The sequence below is a fragment of the Trachurus japonicus genome, chromosome 10 (assembly GCF_045865225.1).
Source record: "Trachurus japonicus isolate A0001 chromosome 10, Traja_1.0".
In the NCBI taxonomy this organism is placed as follows: domain Eukaryota; kingdom Metazoa; phylum Chordata; class Actinopteri; order Carangiformes; family Carangidae; genus Trachurus; species Trachurus japonicus.
Window position 1 is genome coordinate 16,221,528 of NC_140916.1, and position 24,868 is coordinate 16,246,395.

Here is a 24,868-nt window from a genome sequence, read left to right on the forward strand (position 1 = left end):
ACATTAGACTCAGTAATCACTCAATAAAGCAATTCAATACTCTGTTGTAAAGAAGCACATATATAATCTACAGTATAAAATAGATTTACATTAATACATTTTAAATGGTTTCTGTCCAACAAAATGTTTAATTAGGGAGATATTCCTCGAAACCTTTGATTAAAAAAAAGATGTGATATTTAATCTGTATTTTATCAGCAATTATTCTAATAATTTCCATCAAGAAGAACAGATCGTTAATAATATTACAAGATTACCTTCTGTAGAGGTTCTGTCATGTTTTTAGTTAGAGTTTGAATTAGAGATTTATAACGTTTATAGTCTCACTCAATCCAGCATGTCAGAAATTTAAACTCCTTATTGTATGCCGAATGTTTATATTTGCATTAACTCCAGGAGTTACGTAAAAGTAGTAGACCTTTCTGGATTGTAGAAATATTACACATTAAGTGGGGGTTAAATATAGCGTGGCTGGACACCATTCATATTTTTAAATATACCCTTCGTTCACCGACACAGGTGTGAGTTGTGCTTCATGGATCTCATCTCACACACACCTCTGCTGGTTTTGTTGGACCTGTTGGTACATAAACATTATCGTATCGCACACAGAGTTTGGTGACACCACATTATTACCGATCCAAACACTTCACCCGGTTCCCACCTGACGAGACGTCTAACCGGGCTGAGTGACTGAAACCACCTGTCAGGTTGTGCAGCGGCGTGTGACGTGTGTGGGCGATCTAATGAAAAACTGCTTTTGGTTGCATGATGGGAAACGTAGGATCTAGCAGTTTAAAAGACTAAAAGAAAGGATTTTTCAACCTTATCATTTTTAATCTCGTGAACATCAACACAACAACAATTGCAACACTACATTTTCCCACCAGTGGCAAACGCGGCCTACAAATTTCACTCTTTATAACAGCAACAGACACATTAAAACATGGTTTCTTTATTCTATCTCCAGAATTTCTACTTTTATTGACAGTGAAATTATTTTTTTAAATGTTGCACAGCACTATTATTATTTCCATGTGCAGCAGAGGCAGCATGGTGCAGAACACAAAGTCATGAAATGCATAAAGAGAAGTGGTCACACACAGGCAGATAGATACTAACGTCTTCAGGAAATACTGAACATCCTTCATCCGTAATATTCGTGACTACAGCTAAGATCAGCATCTCTACAAATGACACCGTGCCTTCCTGTTTGAAGGGTGGAGCTGATTCTTGAATATTTCAGTATGTTCATTTTGTAATCAGCCTAAAAAACTGTAAAATTCAGATGATTTTTGCATTAATTTTATGATATTTCCATCACACAGCTATGATAAGAACTGGGAAACACTACTCTGCACTCAGCTGTGTTTAAACCTGTTTATCTTGTTTTTTGGGAGGTTTCATGGGGCTGGTACAGGTGTTGTCTAGACAGGGATAACCTACAGGGAGTCCCCTCACCACTGAGTCCAGGTACTGACAGGAAGCGACTGGGGGTTTGCCTGCAGCTGCTCCACTCCCTCCTTTCCCAGCGGCCCTCCCAGCGGCCCTCCGCTGCCAGCGGGGCCGGGGGCTTCATAAGCCCTACAAGAGACGGGAGGAAGGCTACGGGAGGAAGGCTTACAGCTAGAGCATCGACTGCTGGCCCTCGTCCTGTTTCCCTGAGCTACCTGAGCTGGCTACACCTGCACACACACACACACACACCATGCAAACACACATGCTCACAGAGTTGAAATGAATTAATGAACTGCATACACAATTCAAGTGACAGTAGACAGACAGACATAGACAAGATGCAATGAAACAGTCTGAATGCTCCAAAATAAGTGGTTATTATCATGTTATTGTCTTGAAATATCAATACAACATTACAACCTGTTGTAGGACTCTTTGAATGAACTCCTACATCAGTAACGTTGATAAACCTCAGCAGTTTGAACTTATTATCTGAAATGCGATGTCATATATTCACATTGCTGAAGAAGACCAGCCATTGGTTTCTCTTTACTTCAGGTTCATGGTGTAAAACTCAACTTACAGGATCCTGGAGCTTGTCAGAGAGAGGGACAGTAAACCATCACACCTTTACCCTCCATCACAGTGACATTATTATTGTCACATAATGGAGTTGTGACTGCCTAAAACTCCCCATTTCAGGCTTGTGTGATATGAAACTAAACATAAACCTTTCTCAGGAAATAACTTACCACTGCATTTACATCTGCACCTGAATATCATGTGGTTTCCTGAGTATCTGATTCTGTTAGATGGCAAAATTTACATTTTTTACGGTCAGAGCATCCTTGCACACAGGAGTGAGTTTTAAAACATTGTCTATTCTTTAGGGCACCCTGGTGGTCTAAGTGTTTAAGGTACTGACAATGTCACTGCAATGTCACTGCTTCATGGTCTGGTCTTGGTCTTGGCCTGATGATTGCCAGTCTGGCCAGGGAGCTTGCGTCAGGAAGAGTCCTGGTTGTGTCAGGAGAAACAAGAGGCAACTGAGCTGAATTTAAAGTGTCAAAGTGACATTTCTAAAATTCAGTTTTTGCTTTGTCATTATGAGGCACTGAAACTGGATGGACAACAGAGAAACTACATTTTCTTTCATTTTGGAATAAGGCTAAAGCATTAGAGAGGTCGGAGCACTCTCTGTGTTGTGTCTGTGTTGTGTTGACAGCACTGCAAACAATACATGATTATTAGTTAACTGGCTCAAACATACTTTGCAGAGCAGCCATGTTGTCCTCCAGTAAATCAATCACTCAGTAAAGGCCTCTGTGTACATGCAGTGTAACAGCTGGTCTACCAGAGGCACCAGAGGGCAACATGCACACAACAGAGCCTGCCACGTTATGCACAGCCACTTAAAACAAGAAACAGATGCAGCAGGAAAACAAAATGGACAACCACAAGAATAATTGTCAAAAGGTAAAAGTCAAAAGCTTCAGGTAAGTGTAGACAACACAAACCACTTCACGTTCTGTCATAGTTATTGCACATGTGCTGATAAGCAAAAAGACAAAAACAAGTTGTTGATCAGTAAGAGATAGGAGCACAAATGACAACTGCTTTCAGCCGACACAGAGACTAAACCCTGAAGCTTCTAACAGTTTTACTGCAGTGTAGAAATGGCCCTTTATATCCAAACAAGAAATCAGCATAAAAGCTGTGTATAAAAAATGTGCAGGAGTATTTTGTATTGTTATCTCTTCAGAGTATGTAAGTCATCAGAGGCTACAACTACTACTTTTCATTGCCTTTCAAACTAAGCGATTAATTGTTTAACCAATGAAAAGTCAAAAGACAGTGACAGTAAATTTTAATTCCTGACCAACACCATCTAGATACGCAAGTTACAGTTATTGCTCTCTACACATCAATATACCCTCACCCTGAGAAGCTGGAACCAGCAAATATTTGGCATTTTGACGTCATAAATGATGTAGTCGAGGCAATTACTTCTCTGTCAGTGAGCTATTCATTGAACTAGACTAATGGTTTCATCAAATGAAATGTGATTACACATGTCCAGCCATAACGTCAGTGTTTCAAATCCTACTTACAAAATCAAAACCAAAAGACATGCAACTCTTTTTTTAAACAGACTGACTGCAAAGCTCTCGTAGTACCTGCAAAGCATGCACCCACCGATCCATGCACCAGCCATGTTTGTACTGATACTGCAACGTGTTGCTCTCTGACCTTGTTTATGGTTTCGACAATTCTTATCACACATCAAGCAAGACTGAAATCAAATGCAGGCGACACAAGAGAGCAGAGTAGGAAGAGAAGCATGCTCTGATAGCAGAGGTAAAGTGGAGCACGTTGAAGAGATAAGCCTTGTAGTGCCTCTGTAGCCCCCCCATGTGTGTGTGTGTGTGTGTGTGTGTGTGTTAACAATGGACAGACTGTGTCTCGGTGTATCTGGTGTGTTCAGGGACTCACCAGTGGGGATGAAGGCTGGTTGCTGAAGCTGCATGTTCGCCAGGGCTTGTTGATAGTGGAACATGCTGGGGTTGAAGACGGCGGCGGCAGCTCCGTTGCTCTTCTCTAAGATCGACCTCTTTGGTAGCGGCTGCACGACGCCTGGAGGCAGAGGCTGAACGGGAGGAAGAGAAAAAAAGAAAAGAAATATGCGTTCAACAACTGGCGCCTACAGGCCACAAAATTTGCCCTTGCAGTTTACGCCTAGAGTAATATCTGAGAGTAAATGTACAGAGGTATTTCTCAGACTGAACATCCTGTTGTTGGCGTGAATGTTTCTGTTTACTGCCACAAGAGGACACTGCAGCATCTAAGACTGGCTGAGACGATGTAGGACAATCCAGAGGTCAGGCCAAGAGCAAAATGGGATTGCTATGATTTCATTCTCTAATGGGCCCAGAGCTGAAACATCAAACTGTAGCGGAAGGTGAGAGAGACAACTTTTGACTTATATCAGTAACATAATATGAGACACGGCGGAAACACACAGTTTGCCATTGTAGGATTTGATGCCAGGGCTGATGCGGGAATATGTTTTTAAATGTGAACAGCTGGTGTCTTTGGAGCAGTAGCAGTCGTTCGGCACTTCGGTAGCAAACAGCATTAGCTGCAACAACAACTGAATAAAAGCCCAAATCTATAAACCTCGTACCCATTTAGTTTCTTTTTACAATTGTGTATTTGTATAATGTTTTTCCAGTAACACGTTCCACTTTGTTTTCTTTCTTTTTCTTTCTTTTGCATCAGCACTGCAGATCGACCTGATTTTGTCACAGCTGCTTACAATGCTAACTTTAGCCCCCTGTAGCTTGCCTCACTAATACAGGCCCAGACACATGCACAGTAGCAGACGTTCATAAAAAAACATAATCCCCAGACTACTATCTCAGATTTCAAGCTGGCTAAGGCGTATACTGTGACAGCCTGATGCTCCGCTGCATCGGTACAATATCCAAGTGAAAAACAAGAAGGACGACTACTGTCTCACTGCAGTTAAAAAAAAACATCCAACCCCTGTTCAATGTTTACTTTGTAAGAGTTCTCTGTGTTTGCTCCTGTTGCAGAGCTGCCAAACACTCACCAAGCCTGTGTTGTTGATTGTGTTTTGACTGGCTTGGTGCTGCGCGGCCTTGATCCTGGCCTGCAGGTGAGCAGGAGGATGGAAGTACTTGCACTTGTCTCGGCTGCAGCGGCCCTTGATGTAGTCCATGCAGACGATGACAGAGTTCTCGCTGCAGTCCACCATGCCGGCCTCCAGGGGGTGAGCGTAGCGGCAGTCGCTCTCGCCCCGCGTGCAGTTACCGCGCTGGAACTCTCGACAGACCTGGCGGCGAGGCCGGCGGGAGCACAGATCAACATTTACCTTTCATCATACTTTGGCCAAACATAGAAACACAACAACTGCACGCAGTGCTGCACGCATACCTCCAGCTTGTCTGTGCGCACATGTTTTTGTGCGGAGGTGCCGTTGCCCATGGCTGCCAGGCTGGTGGGACTCCCAGGGACCAGAAGGGGAGTGCTGGGCAGCAGCTCAGGCATCAAGCCCATGCCTGGGCCCATGTGGCTGAGATATGGACTGAATGCCATACTGGGGCTCGCTGCCAGGGAGGGTGTCACCGGGAACGTTGTCTGAGGGAGGGAGAGGACGGCAGAGACAAGAGACACATTAAAACGAGTTATAGCAGCAGAGCTTTCAATGAAGCTAATGATAGCTAGAGAAGATTTAGTGATACCACAGCCGGTACTCGGGATTTTACACAGTAAGGAGAACAACCCAGGTTCCTCCGGCCACACAATTAGTTTTTAAAACAAATTAACATTTGAAAAACTTGTAATGTATAATTAATGAAGTTTCACTGTCACTTTTTATATTTAGGCAACCATTTGGTTTCAAAGACTTAGATGGGCCTTCAATCCTTCCTTTCTTATTGGCTGAGCAAAATCATATCCATCTTAAGTGACAAATTACGGTAACACTTTATAATAAGTACACACTATTAAGCATTAGTTAAGCATTAAATACTGAATTTATCATTTATAACACATGAATACTCTTTAGTATGCAGTTTTATGAGCTGCATACTTATGAGTATTCATGCGTTGTAAATGAAGAATTCAGTATTTATTAATGCTTAACTAATAGTGTGTACTTATTATAAAGTGTTACCCAAATTAGTAACAAAAGGTGACAAACTAGATGAACCACATTATTACCATTACATACCAAAACATGTTTTGTGAGGTCACAGTAAGCTTGACCTTGGACAATCAAATTATAATCAGTTTATCGTGTGAAGTCCAACGTGAACATTTGTCAACTTGATTGTATTTGGCAAGGATTTCTAAATATAATTCTCACTGTAAATGAACAGAAAGCCAAAGCAAGAAAGTTTGGATTTCAGCTTTAAACAGTCAGAAGAATCCTCTTTTTCCTTTTGTTGCAGGAGAAAGATTCAGCTTCTGCTGGTTGAGCTCCGCCCGCAGGCATGACTGGTGGCACTAGCATTAATTAAAAACTGGTAGTCTTAGTGTGGGCTGCTCACTATGGGCTGCAGCTGTGTCCCAGGCAGCATGAACTGCATCTGTTGAGCCAACATGGCTGCCGCTGCTTTCTGCTGGATCAGGTTGTTCCTCCCGTTAATCTCCAGCTGGGTTTTCAGGTGAGGCGGTGGGTGCAGGTATTTGCAGTTCTCACGTGTGCAGCGGCCCTGACGAGGAGAGAGGACGGAGGACGGATGAGTGTGAGAGCAGACGGACAGAGTGACACTTAATAGTGACTTTTAGTGAGGAACAAGGACCGCAGAATAATGTGTTTGATAACCTAAATCAGTTCACACAGATGACAATAACCACTCTCTCAACCAGACATGAGTTTTTCCCCTTGGCGTATCACAACGATCAAGTGCAATTTGTTAAGCTAAAAATAAAAAAATAAAAAAGTCAAGAGTGATTTCAAACAGTGTAACAACTATGTCTTTAAATCACGTTGGAGTAAAGCACTAATGAAGTCCCACAAGATCTTATGCTGCATAATTAATGCATCGCTTTCTGAGAGAGTTCACCACATTAACAGCATGTTATACTGGAAATCAACAACACTTTTAACCAGCACTCATTTGACGTGGTTTGATGTTTCTACGGATAAATAGACACAGTGATTAACACTAAATTAGAAACGTCAGTCCTTTTAATTTATAAGTGTTTCAACATTTGGTTTCAATCAAACTGGATGTTTCATTTTTATGAACAAATAAGTCCTTTTTAAAGCACTGTGAAATGACAGGTGTAGTATTTGAGCCAGCTTTGGATTTTCCACAGTGGCATGACTGAAATCAAATAAACCGCACTGACAAGAGATAAAGCTGGAGAGTGAAAACATATGCTCGACTCTCACCGTCCTCGATGACCGGTTCTGTATCTCTGCCTTGTAGCTATCAGTCCAATAAATAACCTGCTTTCTAGAAAGAGAAAAGGCAGATACTTCTGAGTATTTGTGCATGACTGCAGCACACGCAGTTATTATTTCAGAAAAAAAGAATCTGGGAATCCGATCAGTTCATCCTCGAGTCCATGTGAGTGTTTGTGCCAAATTCTGACCAAGATGGAGGTATGGACGGACGAACAGCCCGGAAATAATATACCTCCAGCTCTGGTGGCGCGGGGGCATAAAAATACCTGCTCTGACATGACTTTGCCCAGCGTGCTAATCTTACGAACACAGAGCACCATTCATACGCACACATACATAATGAAACGCGCTGTTTGAAGAACTACTGATGAATACAGTATGTCTCCCGATCTGTTTTATTTCAATAAACTTCATTCAGCATACAGGCTTGATTAATATATAGCATGATTATACCACAAGTAATACATGTATCTGAACAAACCAGATGCCCAGCGAGCAACAGGAAACTGTTATAAAAACTCTTCCAGAGGTCACATACTGTAGATAACAAATAATTGGGTTTATGAATTAAACTGTTTACTGAATGGAGACCATGACATTAAGGTATTAACACCACATTATCCAATGATGAGCATATTGTCTTGATTAATTTAAAGCCCCTCCGAGGAAGTTTCATGTTTTGCCAGAGTGAAGACAGCATTTCCCATGAGCTCCAACACGTATTGTCGTAAAGACACTTATCTGGCATCAGGGCTCCAGACTAACTTTTTTGTGAGCAGTTTCAGGCAAATTACTTTGGAAATGTATTTAAAATCCTTAAGAACAGCCTCTAGCAGGACAGCAGAGTCCCGGAGCAGGCTGGGTGCTCGAGTGTGGGTGAGAGGAGAGAGGAGAGGGTCTGGACAGAGGAGGAGAACCGAGTCTCGTTCAGCCTGCAGCAGAGTGTGAGACAGACGTGGAGCACCTGGACGGCTGAGGTTAGTGACACCGAGCTGCTCCGCCGTTTTCTTTTTCTCTCCATCTCTCCATCAAATTGCTCTGCTAGTCTCTGTCGGCGCATGCACGTAATCGGTTGCAGTAAATCGCTCTGTCTTTCTGAGGAAGTGCTGGGCGAGTTGACCACTAAATAATAACATCAAAATAACCACAAAGATAAAACGATATATTTAGCGAAAATGGACACATAAACAAGTATGGGTAATGTAGATTCACCCACATTAATATGAGATTCTTTTATAACCAAGAGCAACGTTCACTGGGTATCTTTAAAACCTCAAAAACCAAAATTACAATTTTCCTAAAGCAAACAGCCAAACCTCAGATCCTCAGAAATCTATTTACTATCATTAGAGACGAGGAGAAGCACTGAGCCATAGAAAGTTTGGCATTGACTTAAACAATGATCACAATAGTTGCTGATTCATTTGCCAAGTTTGATTAATATATATATATTTTTTAAAGTATTGTTTGAGCTCATTGAAAAAATTGTTTCAATGAATGAATACTAACTTGGGCTGACACGATTGTGTTTTAGGCAGCTGAAGCTTTTCCTGCATCAGCGGTCACTGCCACAAACCATTTAGATCAGTAGTAATCCCTCATACTCCTTTTAACTTGTCACTTTTGGCTGCTTGACAAATCCTAAATCAGATTTTGAGCCATGTATCTAAAAGCAATTCATTTTGCCCCAGAATGTCGTTGAAGCAGTGTCCTTCATCCCCGCCAGAGTCTGTGTGGAAGGTGAAGATAGTGCTGCAGGAACACTGCAGGTCAACACACACACTCGGCGGCGGAGGAACTGCAGTCTTCATTAAACCCCTGGGCTGACGGCAGCTGTCTCCCCCTGCAGATGAGCTGTTAACCTGCTAAACTACCTCCGCGGAGAGTCAGCCACATGCTTCGTAATCACCACCACACCCACACAAGACAGCAGCTCGCATTTGCCGATCACAAGCAGGCTGCACATCTGACAGAGCACTAAAGCAATGGAAAATTTAAAAAAAACAAAACACACACAGAGGGCAAACTGACGTCATGGTGCAGATACTCTGACGGTGATGGATGATGTCATGCTGAGATGAGAGGACACACACACACACACACAAAAAAGCGTTTAGCAGCAGCAGCAGAGCTACGTATACGAGGCAGAGAGGACTGTCTCGCACACCAGCACTCAAGAGGGTTCACACGACCTCACACACCAGACAGACAGACAGACAGACAGACAGACAGACGACAAGCATGAGGCCGTTTAAAACACAAACACTCGCACCAACAACCTTGGTGTCAGTGACCTGTGTGTCTTAGCGATGCATCTGTGAGGAGGAGCGAGGCCTCAGAGATGAACTTTATGCATTGCGTTGGACCGTCAGTCAGTACGATAAATAGTGTAACAGTTTGTTAAATTCAACCTTTATTCCCACAATGTACAGCCTACCGATGACACGATACATAAGTTTAGTGATGGGGCCATTCAATAATATTATGTATATTTTTCTATATATGTTAAAATATATTATGAAAATTTGAAATTCTACTGACGGACCCACGTTACTGTCAGAGCATGTGCTTCGATTGCACAAACATTGATACAGATACAGCAGCTGTATAAAATCTGGTGTTAGAGAAGGAGGCCAGTGAAACGTGGCGTTGAGGAGAGTATTGGGTCAGGAATCTCCTTTTCCGTAACCATAGCGACACACTAACTACACACTACACACACAACAGGGACAGAGAAAGTCCCCGTAAATACAGTCGAGTGTTGCTGGTGCACTCCGAAAAGAGGAGCTGTACTATTTCCTTTATTAACATAGAACAAACCTGATGTGCTTTTCTGCACTGCAGGTGTATTATTATTATTATTATTGTATTATTATCTCATTTTTAACAACTACTGGATGGATTAAAATGAAGTTATGAGGTGGCGATGAATCCTACTTTCACCTTGTGCAACCATAAAGACTGACATTTTGTTTTTCTTGTTGACCTTTCATCAAACACCAACATCAGGTAAAATTTGGTCAGCACTTTGGTTCATCACTACACAGCCTCTCTGCAAAATGACCCGAGCTCTCGTCGTCCTCAGCCGCAGCTACTTTGTGTTGCGAACTAAAGCGATGCTAATTAATGCTAACATGCTAAAATGCTAAACTTGGATCAAAGCACCGACAGAGCTGCTCGCACTGCTGTTAATGCTTCGCTGTGTTGTTTGTGTTAAAAGCCCCCATAATGTGTGGTCTCAGCTTCTTAGATACCAATTTCCATCTTTCTTCCATGATATGAGCTGAATATCTTTTGGTTTAAATTTGTTGTTGGAACAAAAAAAGTTATATTTAAAAATGGGTCTGAGGACTCTGAGGAGTGGCCATTTAAAAAAAAAAAAAAGGGATAGTTCAACATTTTGGCAAATTGGCCCATTGCCATAATCCCTATAGTCATAGCAGTTGGTTTAATTGTCGGTGCAAGCTATTTTTAGAACGGCGGAGCAGAGCCGTGAGCTGCTCAGAGCTACGCTACGGAGGCTAATGGGATTTCTTGGTTTCCCTCATCAAACTCATCAAATACACAATCCAACAACTCCAGAACGCTCTCGTGGACAAGTTGTGGTGAATGTGCAGGTCACAACTTGAGTTGTTGGATTGTGAGCCTCTGTAGCGTAGCTGTGAGCAGCTCACGGCTCTGCTCCGCCGTTCTAAAAATAGCTTGCACCGACAATTAAAGGTAACGAACCTACTGCTATGACTATAGGCAATGGGCCAATTTGCCAAAATGTTGAACTATCCCTTTAAGTCATGTTACACATCAAAAATACCTGAGGATTAACTGAAAATGAGGACATCATCATTAGACGCAGCTCTTACCATGACGCCATACAAAAGTGACACTGCTCTTAAATCTACTGTATGTTGGTTCGATGTGATGTTCACACTAATCATGTGAGATGACAGCAGCACTCCCGTTAACAAGGTAAAAAGAACAAGGCGGTGAGCCCCCCCTCCCCTTCCTCCCTCTCCCTCCCCTGCAGCAGGTTCAGACCAACCAGACTGAGCTAATGGAGGAGAAAGAGGGAGTGACGGCGGTCGGCTCGGACCAGGCTGGAGATGCCAGATATGGGAGGGACAGTAGGAAGAGGGGAGGCCATTAGCAGATAAATCCATGAAATTAACACACACCCTTCTTTGGGCGCGGAGGAGCAGGAGGAAGGAGTGATGATGTAGCGCCTCTGTCTGGGAAATTGTGTTGGTGGCGCGTCTTTTTCTCTCATTTTTTTTTGTTTTGTTAGTTGACCAAAAACGACGACAGTCAGCTGAGCATAATCCTGAACAACGATGAGGACAGAAACACTGTTGTAAAGAGGTGGTTGCTGACACATTGCACTGGCACCAAAGCCCTGCTGCAGCTCCTGATGAATAAAAAGCCGCTTTGACCTTCAACTGCCACCAACTTCAGTTCTTTCTCAAACTAACACCGTGACCCGGCGGGCTTCAAACAGCCAAACGTGGCCTTTAATGCTTGTTCACTGCCTTTGGTACAAAGCAGCTCGCCCTCTTTCTCCCATCAATGCAACCAGTACAGAGCCAGGCTGTTGCTCTGTGCTAAAAACAGCCGTGCCACTCAGGAAGATCAAACTATCCAATGGGTACGCACTCCTGTGCTGTTGCTAGGCCCCCTCTCTTTTCCTCTCTCTCTCCCTCTCTCTCTCCGTCTCCCTCCTGCTCTGGAGGACATAACACAGAAAAATGGCTGAATAATAAATTCTAACTCAATAAACGAGGAGACAGCAGCTGCACTCAGACAGAAAGCCCCTTGTCTGGGTCTCACTTTTTTGCGGCACGAAAGCTGCTCGAGCAAAGCCTCTCGTAAACACACGTGCATCCAGACGCATATGCACTCGCCAACACAGCGACAGTCTCCTCTCAAATTTTTTTTGGCACAATTGGCCACTGATAGTCGGTCGGCTTCTCTTCTAAAATACGGTAAATCATCATCATCACTTGTCGGAGTGTTAGTGTTTCTGCGGTGTATGAGAGGCGCTAGTGTTGTGGAGGAGAGGGGATGGGAGTCAGGAGAGCAGCTGCAGCAACATTGAAGCAGCACGACTGACTAGCCCACATCAGAGGTGGAGGAACAGACGATCGCCACGGCAGCAGATTATGTCTCGGCAGAATACAATCAATAAATATCTTCATAACAGAGGCCTTTTTTGTAATACTGTAATATGTACCTATACGTGTTTAAGTATAGGAAATCCAGTGTATCCTGGGTTTACAGTACAGTTGATCAATATAGCAATTTATACCAGGGGTGTCAAACGTGTGGCCCGCGGGCCAAAACCGGCCCGGCAGCGGGTCCAATCCGCCCCCAGGATGAATTTGCCAAAATTTGAAAATTGCACATATTTTTTTCAAGAAATTTCAGGTTGTTCATAATATGTTTTGTAAAAGGATAGTTCATTAACTGTAAACATCTTCATGTACTAAAATAAATGATTATTTATGGGTTTTCATGCTATTATTTTACTGGTCCGGCCCACTTGAGATCTAATTGCGCCGTTTGTGGCTCTGAACTAAAATGAGTTTGACACCCCTGGTTTATACTATTGCCACTGAGAATCTTCCATCGTCAATGGCTGAAAGGTGCGAATTAACCTCTGGTGAGTATGAGTCACCTATAGTGTGTGTTTGAATACTAAATAGCTAATTAATAAGACTGGATGACAGTTGGGTTTGGTAGAGAATGATTTGCTGGCCATGGCATCTTTGTAGAAAAACAACACTTCTGGTTCATTATATTCATTCATCTTCTGCACCGCTTATAATCACTAGGGGTCGTGGGGGCGCTGGAGCCGAGCTCAGCTGACCGAGGGCGAGAGGCGGGGTACAACCCTGGACAGGTGTCACAATCACAGGGCTGACGTATACAGATAGACAACCGTTCACACCTACGGGCAATTTAGAGTCGCCAATTAATCTAAACCTGCAGGAAGCCGGAGAACCCACACATGCACGGGGAGAACGTGGCCCTTCTGTGTGGAGTTCGAACCCAGTATCCTTCTGCTACGAGTCAATTTGCTAACCACTGGGAGTCAAGACATCTAAGCAGACTAAAGGAAGAAGGAGAGTCGCAAATATTGTTAACTATTCCAAGGCGGTTGGATCGATTGTAATCATAATCACAACTCGATATATCCATCCATCCATCCATCCATCCATCCATCCATCTATCTATTCCTTACATTTACCAACACTACCAACATGAGAGACTCGACTTCTAATCAGACAATGGTAACTATTATTTCAATTGTTGTGCAGCTGTTGTCATCATCATTGCAGACACGACTGTGAATCAGTGAACGGGACTTCCTGTTGGCAAAACTGAATTCACAGGATTCTCAATCGGTGCAATGAGGTACCTTGATTGGACACCATGGTAACCCTGTAGTGCAGGACACGTACTGTGTAGCTGCAATATTACTGGTGGTCATCTGGCCTTTGTGTGTGTCATCCCCCTGTCTCTCACATTTCCTGCCCATCTCTAAACAGTACTCTATCTGATAAAGACAAAAACCACGCTCAAAGAAAAACACATTCACATTAGATATAAGATGTAACTGTACTATCATCACAGTAAAATATATTGCTATCATGAAATAGAAACCCTAAACTGTGAATTTGTAACCATGTAACTTATACTTGGCCTAAATGAATCGCTTTAGACTGAATTATTACAGATGAAAAATGTAATTTTTCATTCTGGAGTTAATTGTGACTTTTTAAATAACAAACATGTTCAACATAATTCACATGATTAAAAAGTCACAACATAATCCCGAGAACATAAAGTAATGATCAACATCCCTGCGGTGCCCAGTCCAACAATCATTTGTTTTTATAAAGGCTCTAACAATAATAGTATTCAAAAAGGGTGGATCAGCTGACCAACAAGCTTTTCCCCAGGAAATTTTCAAGCTTTTTATGATGCATCCTTCTTCTCTCTTGAACAGTTTTGGTTATACTCATTAAGTATATAGCATGTGATGTGTGGGGTAGCACCTCTGTTGAATACTTTAAGGTGGACCACTTCACATGACTACTACTACTATATAACTACTACTACTACTATATAATACCACAGGAAACTCTGGTGTGTATGTACCTACTGTAGGTCTGTGTGTAGGTGTGTTTGCGTTAAAGTGTCACGTAAACAGACGCCACCTTAACTTCAGTATTTATACAACACAACGCATAGCAGAAGCAAACCATCTACCCTGACATTAACCACGAGGCATAGGTCTAAGCAAACATGATACAACATGACAAAAGATTGACGAGTGAGACGTCTGTTGCATTGTTACCTTCAGTGAGTCAAAGCAGGCGATGACTCGGCCGTTCTCCACATGGCAGCTCCGGGAAGGGTGGGCGAACTTGCACTCTGCATCAGACCGTGAGCAGGTACCTCTCTGAAACTCACGACACACTTCCAGGGTCAGCCATTTGGTGTCCCGTCCCATGGTCATGCTGACGGCCATCGGAGACGCTCACCAACACTGAACAGCGGTGGTGGTGGGGGGTGGGGGGACAGACGGACGGAAAACTGTGTGATGAGTGCAAGGGGTGACTAATGGTGATGCAAGAAAAAGAGTCCCCAGCAAAACACAGAGGGGGAAAACCAGAAGCAAAAATATTTTCAGTTTTCCTTCAGCGTATACAGGCAAGCGAGTCTTTTTGGTTGATGTATTTTGGGGGATGTTTATTAGTTCTTCCTGGGAAATGTGGCAGCTGAGGTTTCACTGGGGTGAGATAGAGGGGCTTGGTTGTGAGCAGAGGCCAGCTCTGTCTCGAAAAAGATAAAAAAGAAGGAGAAAAAAAACAGAAACTACTCTGAGGACATCACTCTAGAGTGCTTGGATACGTCGTTGAGCATCTGTGCCTTCAACAACTGACACCCACCCTAGGTCACTAATACATTCAAGTCAACATGGCCAGGGCTGTGGTAGTCTCTGTACAGCTAATTCTGCTTTAAACGGCCCAGAAAAAGGACGATTTCTACAACGAACAAACAAAAGAAGCAGAACCTTTTTGGGATGGTTTTTCCTTTGCACTGATGAGACGAGGTGGCAGCTCAGCTCAGCTCAGGGAATGTGGGGACTGCAGCTCAGCAATATAGGATGGATGACTGTGTGGCTGTCTGGATAAAATACAGCCTCCATTCAAGGCCAACCACACACTGAGCCCCGTCCTGCTCTCATCCAGCAAAGTCAGACGACAGCAGCAGCAGCAGCAGCAGCAGCAGCAGCAGACGACCCCTCGCAGTAGGCACTTCAGAGTTCTACTTCTTCTTCCTCTTCAGTCTCTTTCTCATCCCTCCTTTGCCATCCTTTATTCTTCTGTTGTCATCCTCCTTACTGACCTCCTCTCTTCTGCATGTCCGTGCTTGTTGTCTCGCTGTGGACTGTAAAAGAAGGAAAACAGAAGGGCAAACATTTAACCAGAAGCATTGACAGAACCACCAGCCTGGCGAGGAGAAAATGTTGTTAACGTAACGCAGCGGCTGCAACCTCGTGTGGAGCTTATTTAAAAACGAGAGGGTGATGGGGACCACGAGGCGGGAGGGTGGAAGTGACAGCGCCAAAGAGAATAAGGCGAGGACAAACAAATACGAGAGCAGAGTATACGGGAGGGAGGGAGGCAGCAATGAACGGCAAAGGGCAAGCTATGTCTTGATTAAGTGATACAAGAGAGAGAGAGAGAGGGAGAGGGGGAGAGATAGAGAGAGAGAGAGAGAGGGATAGAGAGGGGATGGAAGGAGATTGCAGGCAGGACAGAGACGTCACTTCAACTCCCCTGAGCTCCACGGAGCAGAAAGTAATTGACTAACTTGATATGAATAATGCTGCAATATACAGTGAAAAGCGATGTCCTTGAAGTGGCACGTGTGGTCGACACCAGTGATTCCCAGACAGTTATTAATGTGTAGGGAAGAAGCAGGAAAGAGAGAGAGAGAGAGAGAGAGAGAGGGTGGAGAGGAGGAGAGGTAGTTCTTCACAACTGCAGCTGCTGTGCTCGATGCAGGGCGACAGCCAATCGGGAAAACTTTTGCAGGCAGGCTGTACACATCACCGACCAATGACGGTGTAGTTTCCACAGCGGCTCCTCCCTCACACAGAGCCCGTCCTTGTTCCTCCTCCCAGGCTTTTTCTTTTTTTTTTTTTTCACTTGGTACAGCACAGTCATGGCTGAGCCACATGGTAAATATTCAAACTGTACAACAACAACTCTCAGCTGACTCCAAACTGATTTTTTTCTTCTTTCTCCCTTTCACACACAAGCAGGAGTTAAGTTACGTGTTTTTTCAATCACTGCGCCGTGCTGCTGCAGTGTGATGCAGGGGAGGAGGAACGCATGCTGAGAAGAGAAGAGAGAGGGAGCAGGGTGACGTGTCCAGACACTAACTGAATACAGATAACAATCAGTGAGGTGGCTCAATAAAGATACACACAAAGAGGAAACTACTATTTAGCTTCCCAAGGTTGGGGGGGGCAAAGTCCAAACTGCATTTTGGACATGAGAGGAATTAAAGACAAAGAAACTATCTTTTATGAGCCATGGTGGTGGTGGTACATGAAGGCACAGAGTGAATAAACAATGGGCGAGATGCAGGAGAGGAGGAGTACAAAAAATAGGAGGAGGAAAAGGAGGAGGAGGAGGAGGAGGAGAGGGGGTTGTAGCAGATATTATCAGTCCCTGTGTCTGATGGCGGCAGACACAGACGGAGGAAGCGACGGGGGGGGGGGGGGGGAGGGAAGGAGTGTGAGGGAATGAGTGTGTGCATACGTGTGCGTGCGTGCGTGTGTGTGTGAGAGAGCATGCAGCCCAGTAGGAGCACACACTGCAGTGGAGTGGGAGAAGGAGGGATAAGGGGGAGGTAGGAGGAAGTGAATTGATACACCCAGCTTCAAACACAAGAACAAAGACACATCCCAACCCCCCCCCCCCCAAAAAAGAAGAAGAAGAAGAAGAGAGGCAGGAATGAGAGATGAGCAGGTACAGGTGCTTGCTTAACCATTATGCTGTCTGTGCCTCCTCCTCCTCCTCCTCTTCCTCCTCCTCCTCCTCCTCTCTACAGATCGATAGAAACTTTTCTCAGGGGGACAAGACAAGCACTACTCCTGCAGCTTTGCCTGTGTCCTGCATCCACAGCCACATCAGTGTCAGACTCTCTTTGCTGTCTTTGCTTACGCACACGCCCTGACGACGCGGCAGCTCAGCAATATGCAACCTGCATCATCAAAACGCTCCTCGGCAACGCTGCTGCTCGCTTCCTCTCCTCCTCGTTTCGTTTCTTGCCACACCAGACACCAAATGGCGCACAGTTGCCATTACAACCGTTCTTGGAAAGCTACGCAGCACTGCTGGCTCCCCTCCAGAGCCATTGAAGTCTATACTGCACCCTGCACCTTTGAATATGCACCACAATGAAATATTACTGACACACGCGCTTTCCGAGGGTTTCACCGACCTCCTGGGAAAAAAAAAACTCACCAACTGTTTAACGAAGCCTTTCCTTGTTAGCTTTTGCCTCTGGCCTCTAGCAGGGCCTTTACGGCTACTGGAAGACAATGGGGACAGTTAAAAATAGAGAAATCATGCCATGGCATAATGACTAAGTAGGGTAAATGTGACAAGCCTACTTTGAGGTTGTGTTTGTTACAACATGTTTATGAACACACAGAGCAACCTGTGAGAGCTTTGTGTACGCAAGCTAATCAGAAAACAGAGCAACTATTTTTTTTTATTAATAACTTTCTCACAACTGGTTACAACCACTTTATTCCCAAATGAAGAAATACTGGGACAAAGTCGGTAATCAGAGTCAACTATACATTAGCACTTTAAATTTTAATGTCAGCTTGTCGACATGCTGATGCTTAATTTGTATTCTATATAATATTCTTTTTATTGCCAAGAGCACATTGGATAGAACATGTGTTACTATCAAAGAGAGAGACAGGAAATGGGGAGGCAGAGAGGGGGAATGACATGCAGGAAAGGGCTGCCTGATGCGGGATTCGAACCGGGGCCGCCTGCAATGAGGACTATAGCCTCAACATGGGGCGGCAGCTCTACCAAGTGAGCTAAACACCGCTCCAATCATTGTTTTAGTTTTGTGTAATAGACAAAGATTAAAGTGACTACGAGGAGTTTCGGAAAGCGAAGTGTTTTCACACTACATTTCCCATGAGCCTCCACGCGTATGATGAAATTCTTGGACCGGCGCAAGACGGACGAAAGTGAAAGCATTTGAGAAGAATGTTTTCATTGATCAAGAATGAAAGTCGGAGGTTCGAAGACGATCAGATACCGTCGTAGTTCTGACCATAAATGATGCCAACTAGTGATCCGGCGGCGTTATTCCCATGACCCGCCGGGCAGTGTCCGGGAAACTGAAACTAGGACATGTTGGGCCAGTTGACCACTAAATAATAATATAAAAATAACTATAAAAACAAAATGATATATTTATCGAAATTGGAGCCATTAACAAGTGGGTAACGTAGATTCATCCACATTAATATGAGACTCTTTTATAACCAAAAGCAAACTCCTCGGGGTCTCATTAAGTAAAAAGTTTAACACGGCGGCAACATTGAACATAAAAATAGATTAGAGATAACAATTTTCTACACAATTTGGGTACTGTAGCAAACCAAGTGCAAGCCTGAGCTGGACAACAGATTGAATGAATAACAAATGAGAAGAAGAAGGACCTGCTTAATTCCAATATCATGATGGAGTTGTCTTGGTAAGTCGTTCATTTTGTAACATTGACTTGTACAAATATTTGTTGATTAGGACATAAAAGTAGAGTTGGAGCTGATGGGTAAAGTCATGTGTTTTTAGGTGGCCACAAAACCAAAATACTGGGTGTTTTATAGTTTTGACCTGAGGGTGAACTCTTGAGGAAAAGCTAGGGGATCACCAAACTTATTACAGTTCATCTTTGGTGGAGTTGTGAATGTGTGTGCACCCAATTTTATGGCTGTGCACCATTTTTTCCTTCTCCAGGTCTTAGGGTGGTGTTAGGCAACATTTCCACAGGTCACACCCAAGTAAGCCCCGAAAGCAATAGTTTGTGTTCTGTCTCAAGGATAGCCATGAAAACACTGATAGAGTCAAGCTGGCCCAGTCCCCAGAAGCAGTTGCCATGAGCAACCAAGGTCGTAAAGATATGATGGACTGAGCCTCTGGGCGAGGGAGTGAACAGTCATAACACAGGGGGCCTCTTTAGCTTCAGGAGAGGCTCCCTTGGTAGAGCATTGCATGAAATACACGCTGTGTCTTAGGGGATGATTCAGTGTTTAGGTTTTAGTACTCAACAGGATCTTCACACATGAAAACAACCCTCAGAATTGGCTGGCGTAATTAACTTGTATTGCTCGTCTGTATTCGCCTCGATCATGCTTCAATAAATGCTTCTAGGACTCTCTCCTGAGATTTCTTCCATTACAAGTCAAGCAGCTTGCAAAATCTTAACGGAGCTAAGAGGTACTCGCCGATACCGATGCCGGAATTTTCTGCAGTATCGGAGTCATTTCCGATCGTAACGGAACAACTCTACAATTAGGAATGAAACACTCCTAACCTCTCACTGATAACCTATAACATATCGTAATATGGTTTACATCTTTACCTCATCACTTGTCTTGATGATCCTGATGATCCAGGTCGTCTCAGTCACTTTCGCAACGGTAGGGGTGCGCGAGCGATCGCTGCAATCTAGATTCTGAAAGCTAGATGTCGCGGTTCCCTTCCCATTTTACACACTGGACCTTTAAAACCCGACAAACGTAAATGGTCTGTATATTACTATACCTGCAATGATACCCAAAGCGCTTTTATATCATACATCGCATTCACCCATTCACACACACACACACACTGATGGCGGAAGCTGCCGTGCAACCAAGGGGGCAGTTGTCGGTCTGAGAAGTGAAGCTCACTTCCGCGTTCAAAAAACTGCAATCCCCTCGGCTTCCTCTGGGGGCTGGTGTCAGAAAGCAGCATTCCCCATAGACCCCCATGTTAAAATTGCCGACTTTACATCCTCAATAAACATGTTAAAAGCCTGGTGTCAGAACGTTTTTTGGTCTCAATCGATAGTTTCTACCCCTGCACACACTCTGAGGGGGGTGAATTTTTTTTTTTAACTCTACCATTTTACTGTTATTAGGTTAAAATTCTGGCCAATTAGGGCGCGGAAACGTTGAGCGACAGGTCCGAGCAGCTCCGTGGACAGCTGCTTCGAGGCCAGTGGGCGGGTTCTCGGCCGGCCAATCCAACATGGCGCTGTTCAGGCCGCCATATTTGAGTCACAAAAACGACTCCCCAAAACCAATGGCTGACGTCACGGATGCTACGTCCATTCTTTTTACAGTCTATGCATGCAACCCTCTGATCATTGGACGACCCGCTCTATCACCTGAGCCACTGCCATAGCTATAATTTCTCAAACACACATTGCCTACCACAGCAACAATAAAACATACTAAGTGTTTCCCCTAGATTTTCTTGCAGAAGCTGATAAAATTGGACTTCCTATGGACATAGCCAACATTTCACAGAAGCCTGTTGATATTAGCCTTTACCAGCAAGATGATTCGAAATAATTTAAACACAACATTGGATGCTGTCTTGCTAAGTGTGTGTAGTTAGTGATTGGATACCAGTGAGCTAAAATTGTTGCCACACCTAACAAACAGCCTGGGGCTGGGAAGGTGAAGAGACAGTAAGTGTGAAAGAAACATAAAGGGAGAAGTACTCAGTTTAATACTGGTTTTGATGCTTCATACTGGAGGCAGATTCATTTTCTGGGCTGCAACTGTCACATTTTTTTTCCTGTAATGATTAATCTGATCTTCTTCTTTTTTTAAGGAATTAATTACTGATTACATATCTATGAAATGTCAAAATTGAGAAAATGCCAGTCAGAGCGCCTTGTCATGACTCCAAGTTTCGTCTGACTAACATTACATAATCAAAATTTATTCAATCCAAAATCAAATGATAAATGGTTAAAGTCAATGGTGCAGATCCTCACAAAAACTGTAATTTTTCAAATGGTAAATCAATCAACAAATCCTTTCAGCTCTGATCCACACATGGCACCAAATTGTATTGCCACTTAATTACAAAGCTGTGTTTAAGACGTACATTTTGTACATAAGTGTGGCCCACTTGAACTTGTATGACCTTTACAATAACCAGTTGTACACAGGGATGCAGAAAGGTGAATGAATATAGACTGCCCCGGTTATAATAGGCCTGATGCTGCTGCCTGTCTTCCAGGTGTCTGCAGGGAGAAGAGGGGGCTCCAGCAGTCAGGAGTCGGTAGGTGGGGGTCAACACGTGGGTGGAACAGGATGTGGGAAAGTATATAGGAGGACAGATGGGGCTGGCTGGCTGCTGTTGACTCCGGCGCACTGCGTCCCTCATCAAACACAGTGCACCAAAGGGCTACCGACCGTGTAACCTTCACCAGAGCTCTGACGTCTGCATTACGGCTGGTGGGCAGGCTGAGTGCCACCTAGACAGGCTGCCCTGCACCTTATCTGCTCATGCTAATAGACAGCTTCATACCAATAAAACTATAAAGTGTCTGACATGACATGCATTCAGGGGAAGGCAAGGTTACCAAACAACACTTGGGGAGAAAATGTATCTTTTATTCTTACTCTTTGGTTTCTCCTTTGCATCCTTCTTCTACACACTGCTTCTAGGCAGAAGAGTATTTTAACAGAGGTCTAGTGGTTTTAGCTTGCCCTGTGCTGTTGTATTTGTTTTGAATTCCTCTGAAATAACACCAAAGGACAAATGCAGTAGTGTTATAGGGTTATACAGGAAGTGTATTTGCAATAAAAAAAATTGAAGTGCCAGAAAAACTTGGTACCATAACTGAAATAAAATTACTGTGTTTTTTAAAAGGGTTAAAATGAAAGGAACAAAATGAAGTGTTCATGTAATTGTGAGTCCTGGGCCTCTTTTAAAAGTGTCTAAAACACCATTTTCTGCTGGCTCCGTGAACAGTAGCACCTCTCTCTGCTAATGTACCCTGCTGCCTCTCCTACCTGGCAGCACGCTGATCCAAATCTACTGCAGGTAACACACCGTGTATGTCTGACTACCTCACACAATCCCACGTCAAAATAACCCAAACTATCCCTTTAAGCTCAGACCTGTGTGCTCTTTTGGTTTCAAATGAGAATCCGGGGTGTTTCCAGTGGGATTTTTTTTTTCTTAATCTGGAGTTTCCCCCATTCCCAAAAGCCTGGTAAATTCCACTTTTAGAAAGTGTTGGTTGTTTTATAACGAATACTGAAGTTGTTAACCCAACCCTGACCGCCATCTGAACGATTCGTGCTACAGTTCACCAAACAGACGACTCTTTTGAGTGCTGTGACAAGGTCAAGTGTGAAACAGGATAACATCAATGACCAGGTGATTGATTAAAAAGCACAAGGTGAACGAACCATAAATCACAGTGAGAGTGAAAGCCAGCAGCTCTGGAGGGAGGGAGCAAAGTAATTAGGTTAAGTATCAATAATCCTTTCAGCTCATTAAAGCACCACAGCTCCCATTCAAGCAAGCGCACAACAAAGCCTTTTCCATCATACAGGACAATCTAACCTACACAAGTCATGAAAACTTGAAATGATACAGCACAGCTTAAAAACTTTACTCAAAAAAAAGAAAAAGAAAACTGAGTTAAGTGTAATTTTTAATTTACTTTACTGCATCACTGATTTCAGTTTTGGGATTTACATCCCTATAAAGAAATCATGAAAGTTAACTATGTGGAGAAAAAAAATACTAGGCAGATATTACAGCCAAGCCAATAATGCAACGTCAGCACAATATTTCTGATTTGTTATTGCGGTTATATTGTTAGTGGATGGTTTTATTTGTTCCATAAAAGATGGAGAGGCCCGGGCAGTTAATGTGCGTCTGTGTTAAGAGGAGAAATGAAAACTGGTTGTGCAAGAAATATGACTGTATGCTTGTGAGTGTGACGGTGTTTATATAAACATCTTTCTATGGTTGTGTGGACAAATTTGAATTCAAACCAAAAATTGTTAAGAAATTTTGGCCACTTAAAAACTTAAAAGCACAAGTTTTACAGTTCAAACTTAAAAATACTAAGGTAAGGGTTAGAGTAATGGTTAGAGGTAGGCCGTATGGCACCAAATGTCCTCACAACTACAGTGTCAATCAGTCAGTTTATCTGTGTTTATATAAAGTAAGGAACAACTTGCTACACAGGTACTGAGCCTGAAGGGAGTGTGACCTTGTCTTGACTGGCTGTATTGTTAACTAAGACAAGATGTTGGCAATACACCCACTGTAAATGCACCCAAGTAGTGACAACATGGCATGGTGGCTTGAGTGTCTGACCCCTTAAAGGTAAACCAAGGACAAAACGCAACCGCCTGCACTGATTGCACACGTGCATGAATGCTGCACACGTAGATCTAGATAACGGGGCAAAGCTGCACGTCCCTCCTCACTTAATGGTTTTTTTTTTTAATTCACTAATCTCACCTAAAAAGTAATTTTACATTTCTTTTTTGCTTTGCACTCTGGCATGTTAGCAAACGCCAACTTGCATTTGAAACACTGTCTGGCACTGCAAACACACCCAAAATAAGAATAAATAAATAAATAAATCCAAAATCAAAACCTTATGTGCAGATACCAGAAAAGATGACAGCTGCTCACACAGCATTATATCCATCCATCCAGAGCACAGCCGCCAGCTCCCAGCAGCAGCAGCAGACCAGCCCAGTGCATGATGAATGTAAATGTTATTACAGGTTTGCCACCACAATTACGCCCGTATTAAGAAAAACAAAGGCAGCTTTGCGCTTCCACTCAACAGGCGGCATTTAAACTGACTGCAACATGGATTAAATGCTATAATTCACCGCTAACCTTACGTTATTCAAATGCGTCAGGTAGCATGGGTAGATATTGCTGCAAAGTCAACTGCGCCAGACGTGCTCAGCCTCTTACCTGTTTGTAGTCCTGTCGGATTGAGTCTCCAAATGTTTCCCCCCTAAATTAAACTAACGTCGGTTGAAATGTTGGTTATTTTCCACAGAGACGCGTCCGTGTGGTCGGCATTACCTAGAAATGAAAGTGGAATAAGGAGGGGGAAAAAAACAAAAAAAAATAGCGCGTTATCGCTCGGTATTAAGACAGAATAAAACCAAAGCAAGTGAGAAAACGTGTCACCGCCGCCGCGTAGTGAAAGAAAGAAAAGAAAGAAGAAGCGAGGGGTCTGGTGGGCTAGAGCCTGAAATGTTAGCTGCAACTAAATGTGCTCGGCTGCAACAAACACAACAGAATGACAGATTTAAAAAAAAAAAAAAAGAAAAAGAAAGAAAAAAATCAGAGGCAGGGCAAAATGGTGAGG

General features: G+C 43.4%; 1 protein-coding gene across 13 annotated transcripts in view; it reads right to left on the bottom strand.

Moving 5' to 3' along the window:
• The window catches only part of mbnl3 (muscleblind-like splicing regulator 3), a 30,892-nt gene extending 6,082 nt beyond the window's left edge, over positions 1-24,810 (bottom strand). For 3 of the 13 annotated variants that reach the window (XM_085789592.1, XM_085789591.1, XM_085789594.1), the window contains exons 1-6: positions 24,466-24,810; positions 14,754-15,850; positions 6,534-6,698; positions 5,416-5,619; positions 5,072-5,314; positions 3,952-4,105 (exon numbers count right to left, since the gene is read on the bottom strand). In XM_085789592.1, coding sequence (XP_085645718.1) covers positions 3,952-4,105; positions 5,072-5,314; positions 5,416-5,619; positions 6,534-6,698; positions 14,754-14,927 — 940 coding nt within the window. In that variant the 5' untranslated portion in view covers positions 14,928-15,850; positions 24,466-24,810. Of the gene's footprint in view, positions 1-1,461; positions 1,686-2,214; positions 2,476-3,951; positions 4,106-5,071; positions 5,315-5,415; positions 5,620-6,533; positions 6,699-14,753; positions 15,851-15,956; positions 16,556-24,465 lie in introns of those variants that run through there. The other 10 variants (XM_085789586.1, XM_085789589.1, XM_085789587.1 and 7 more) reach the window with 9 other exon arrangements.
• Between the last annotated feature and the right edge of the window lie 58 nt (positions 24,811-24,868).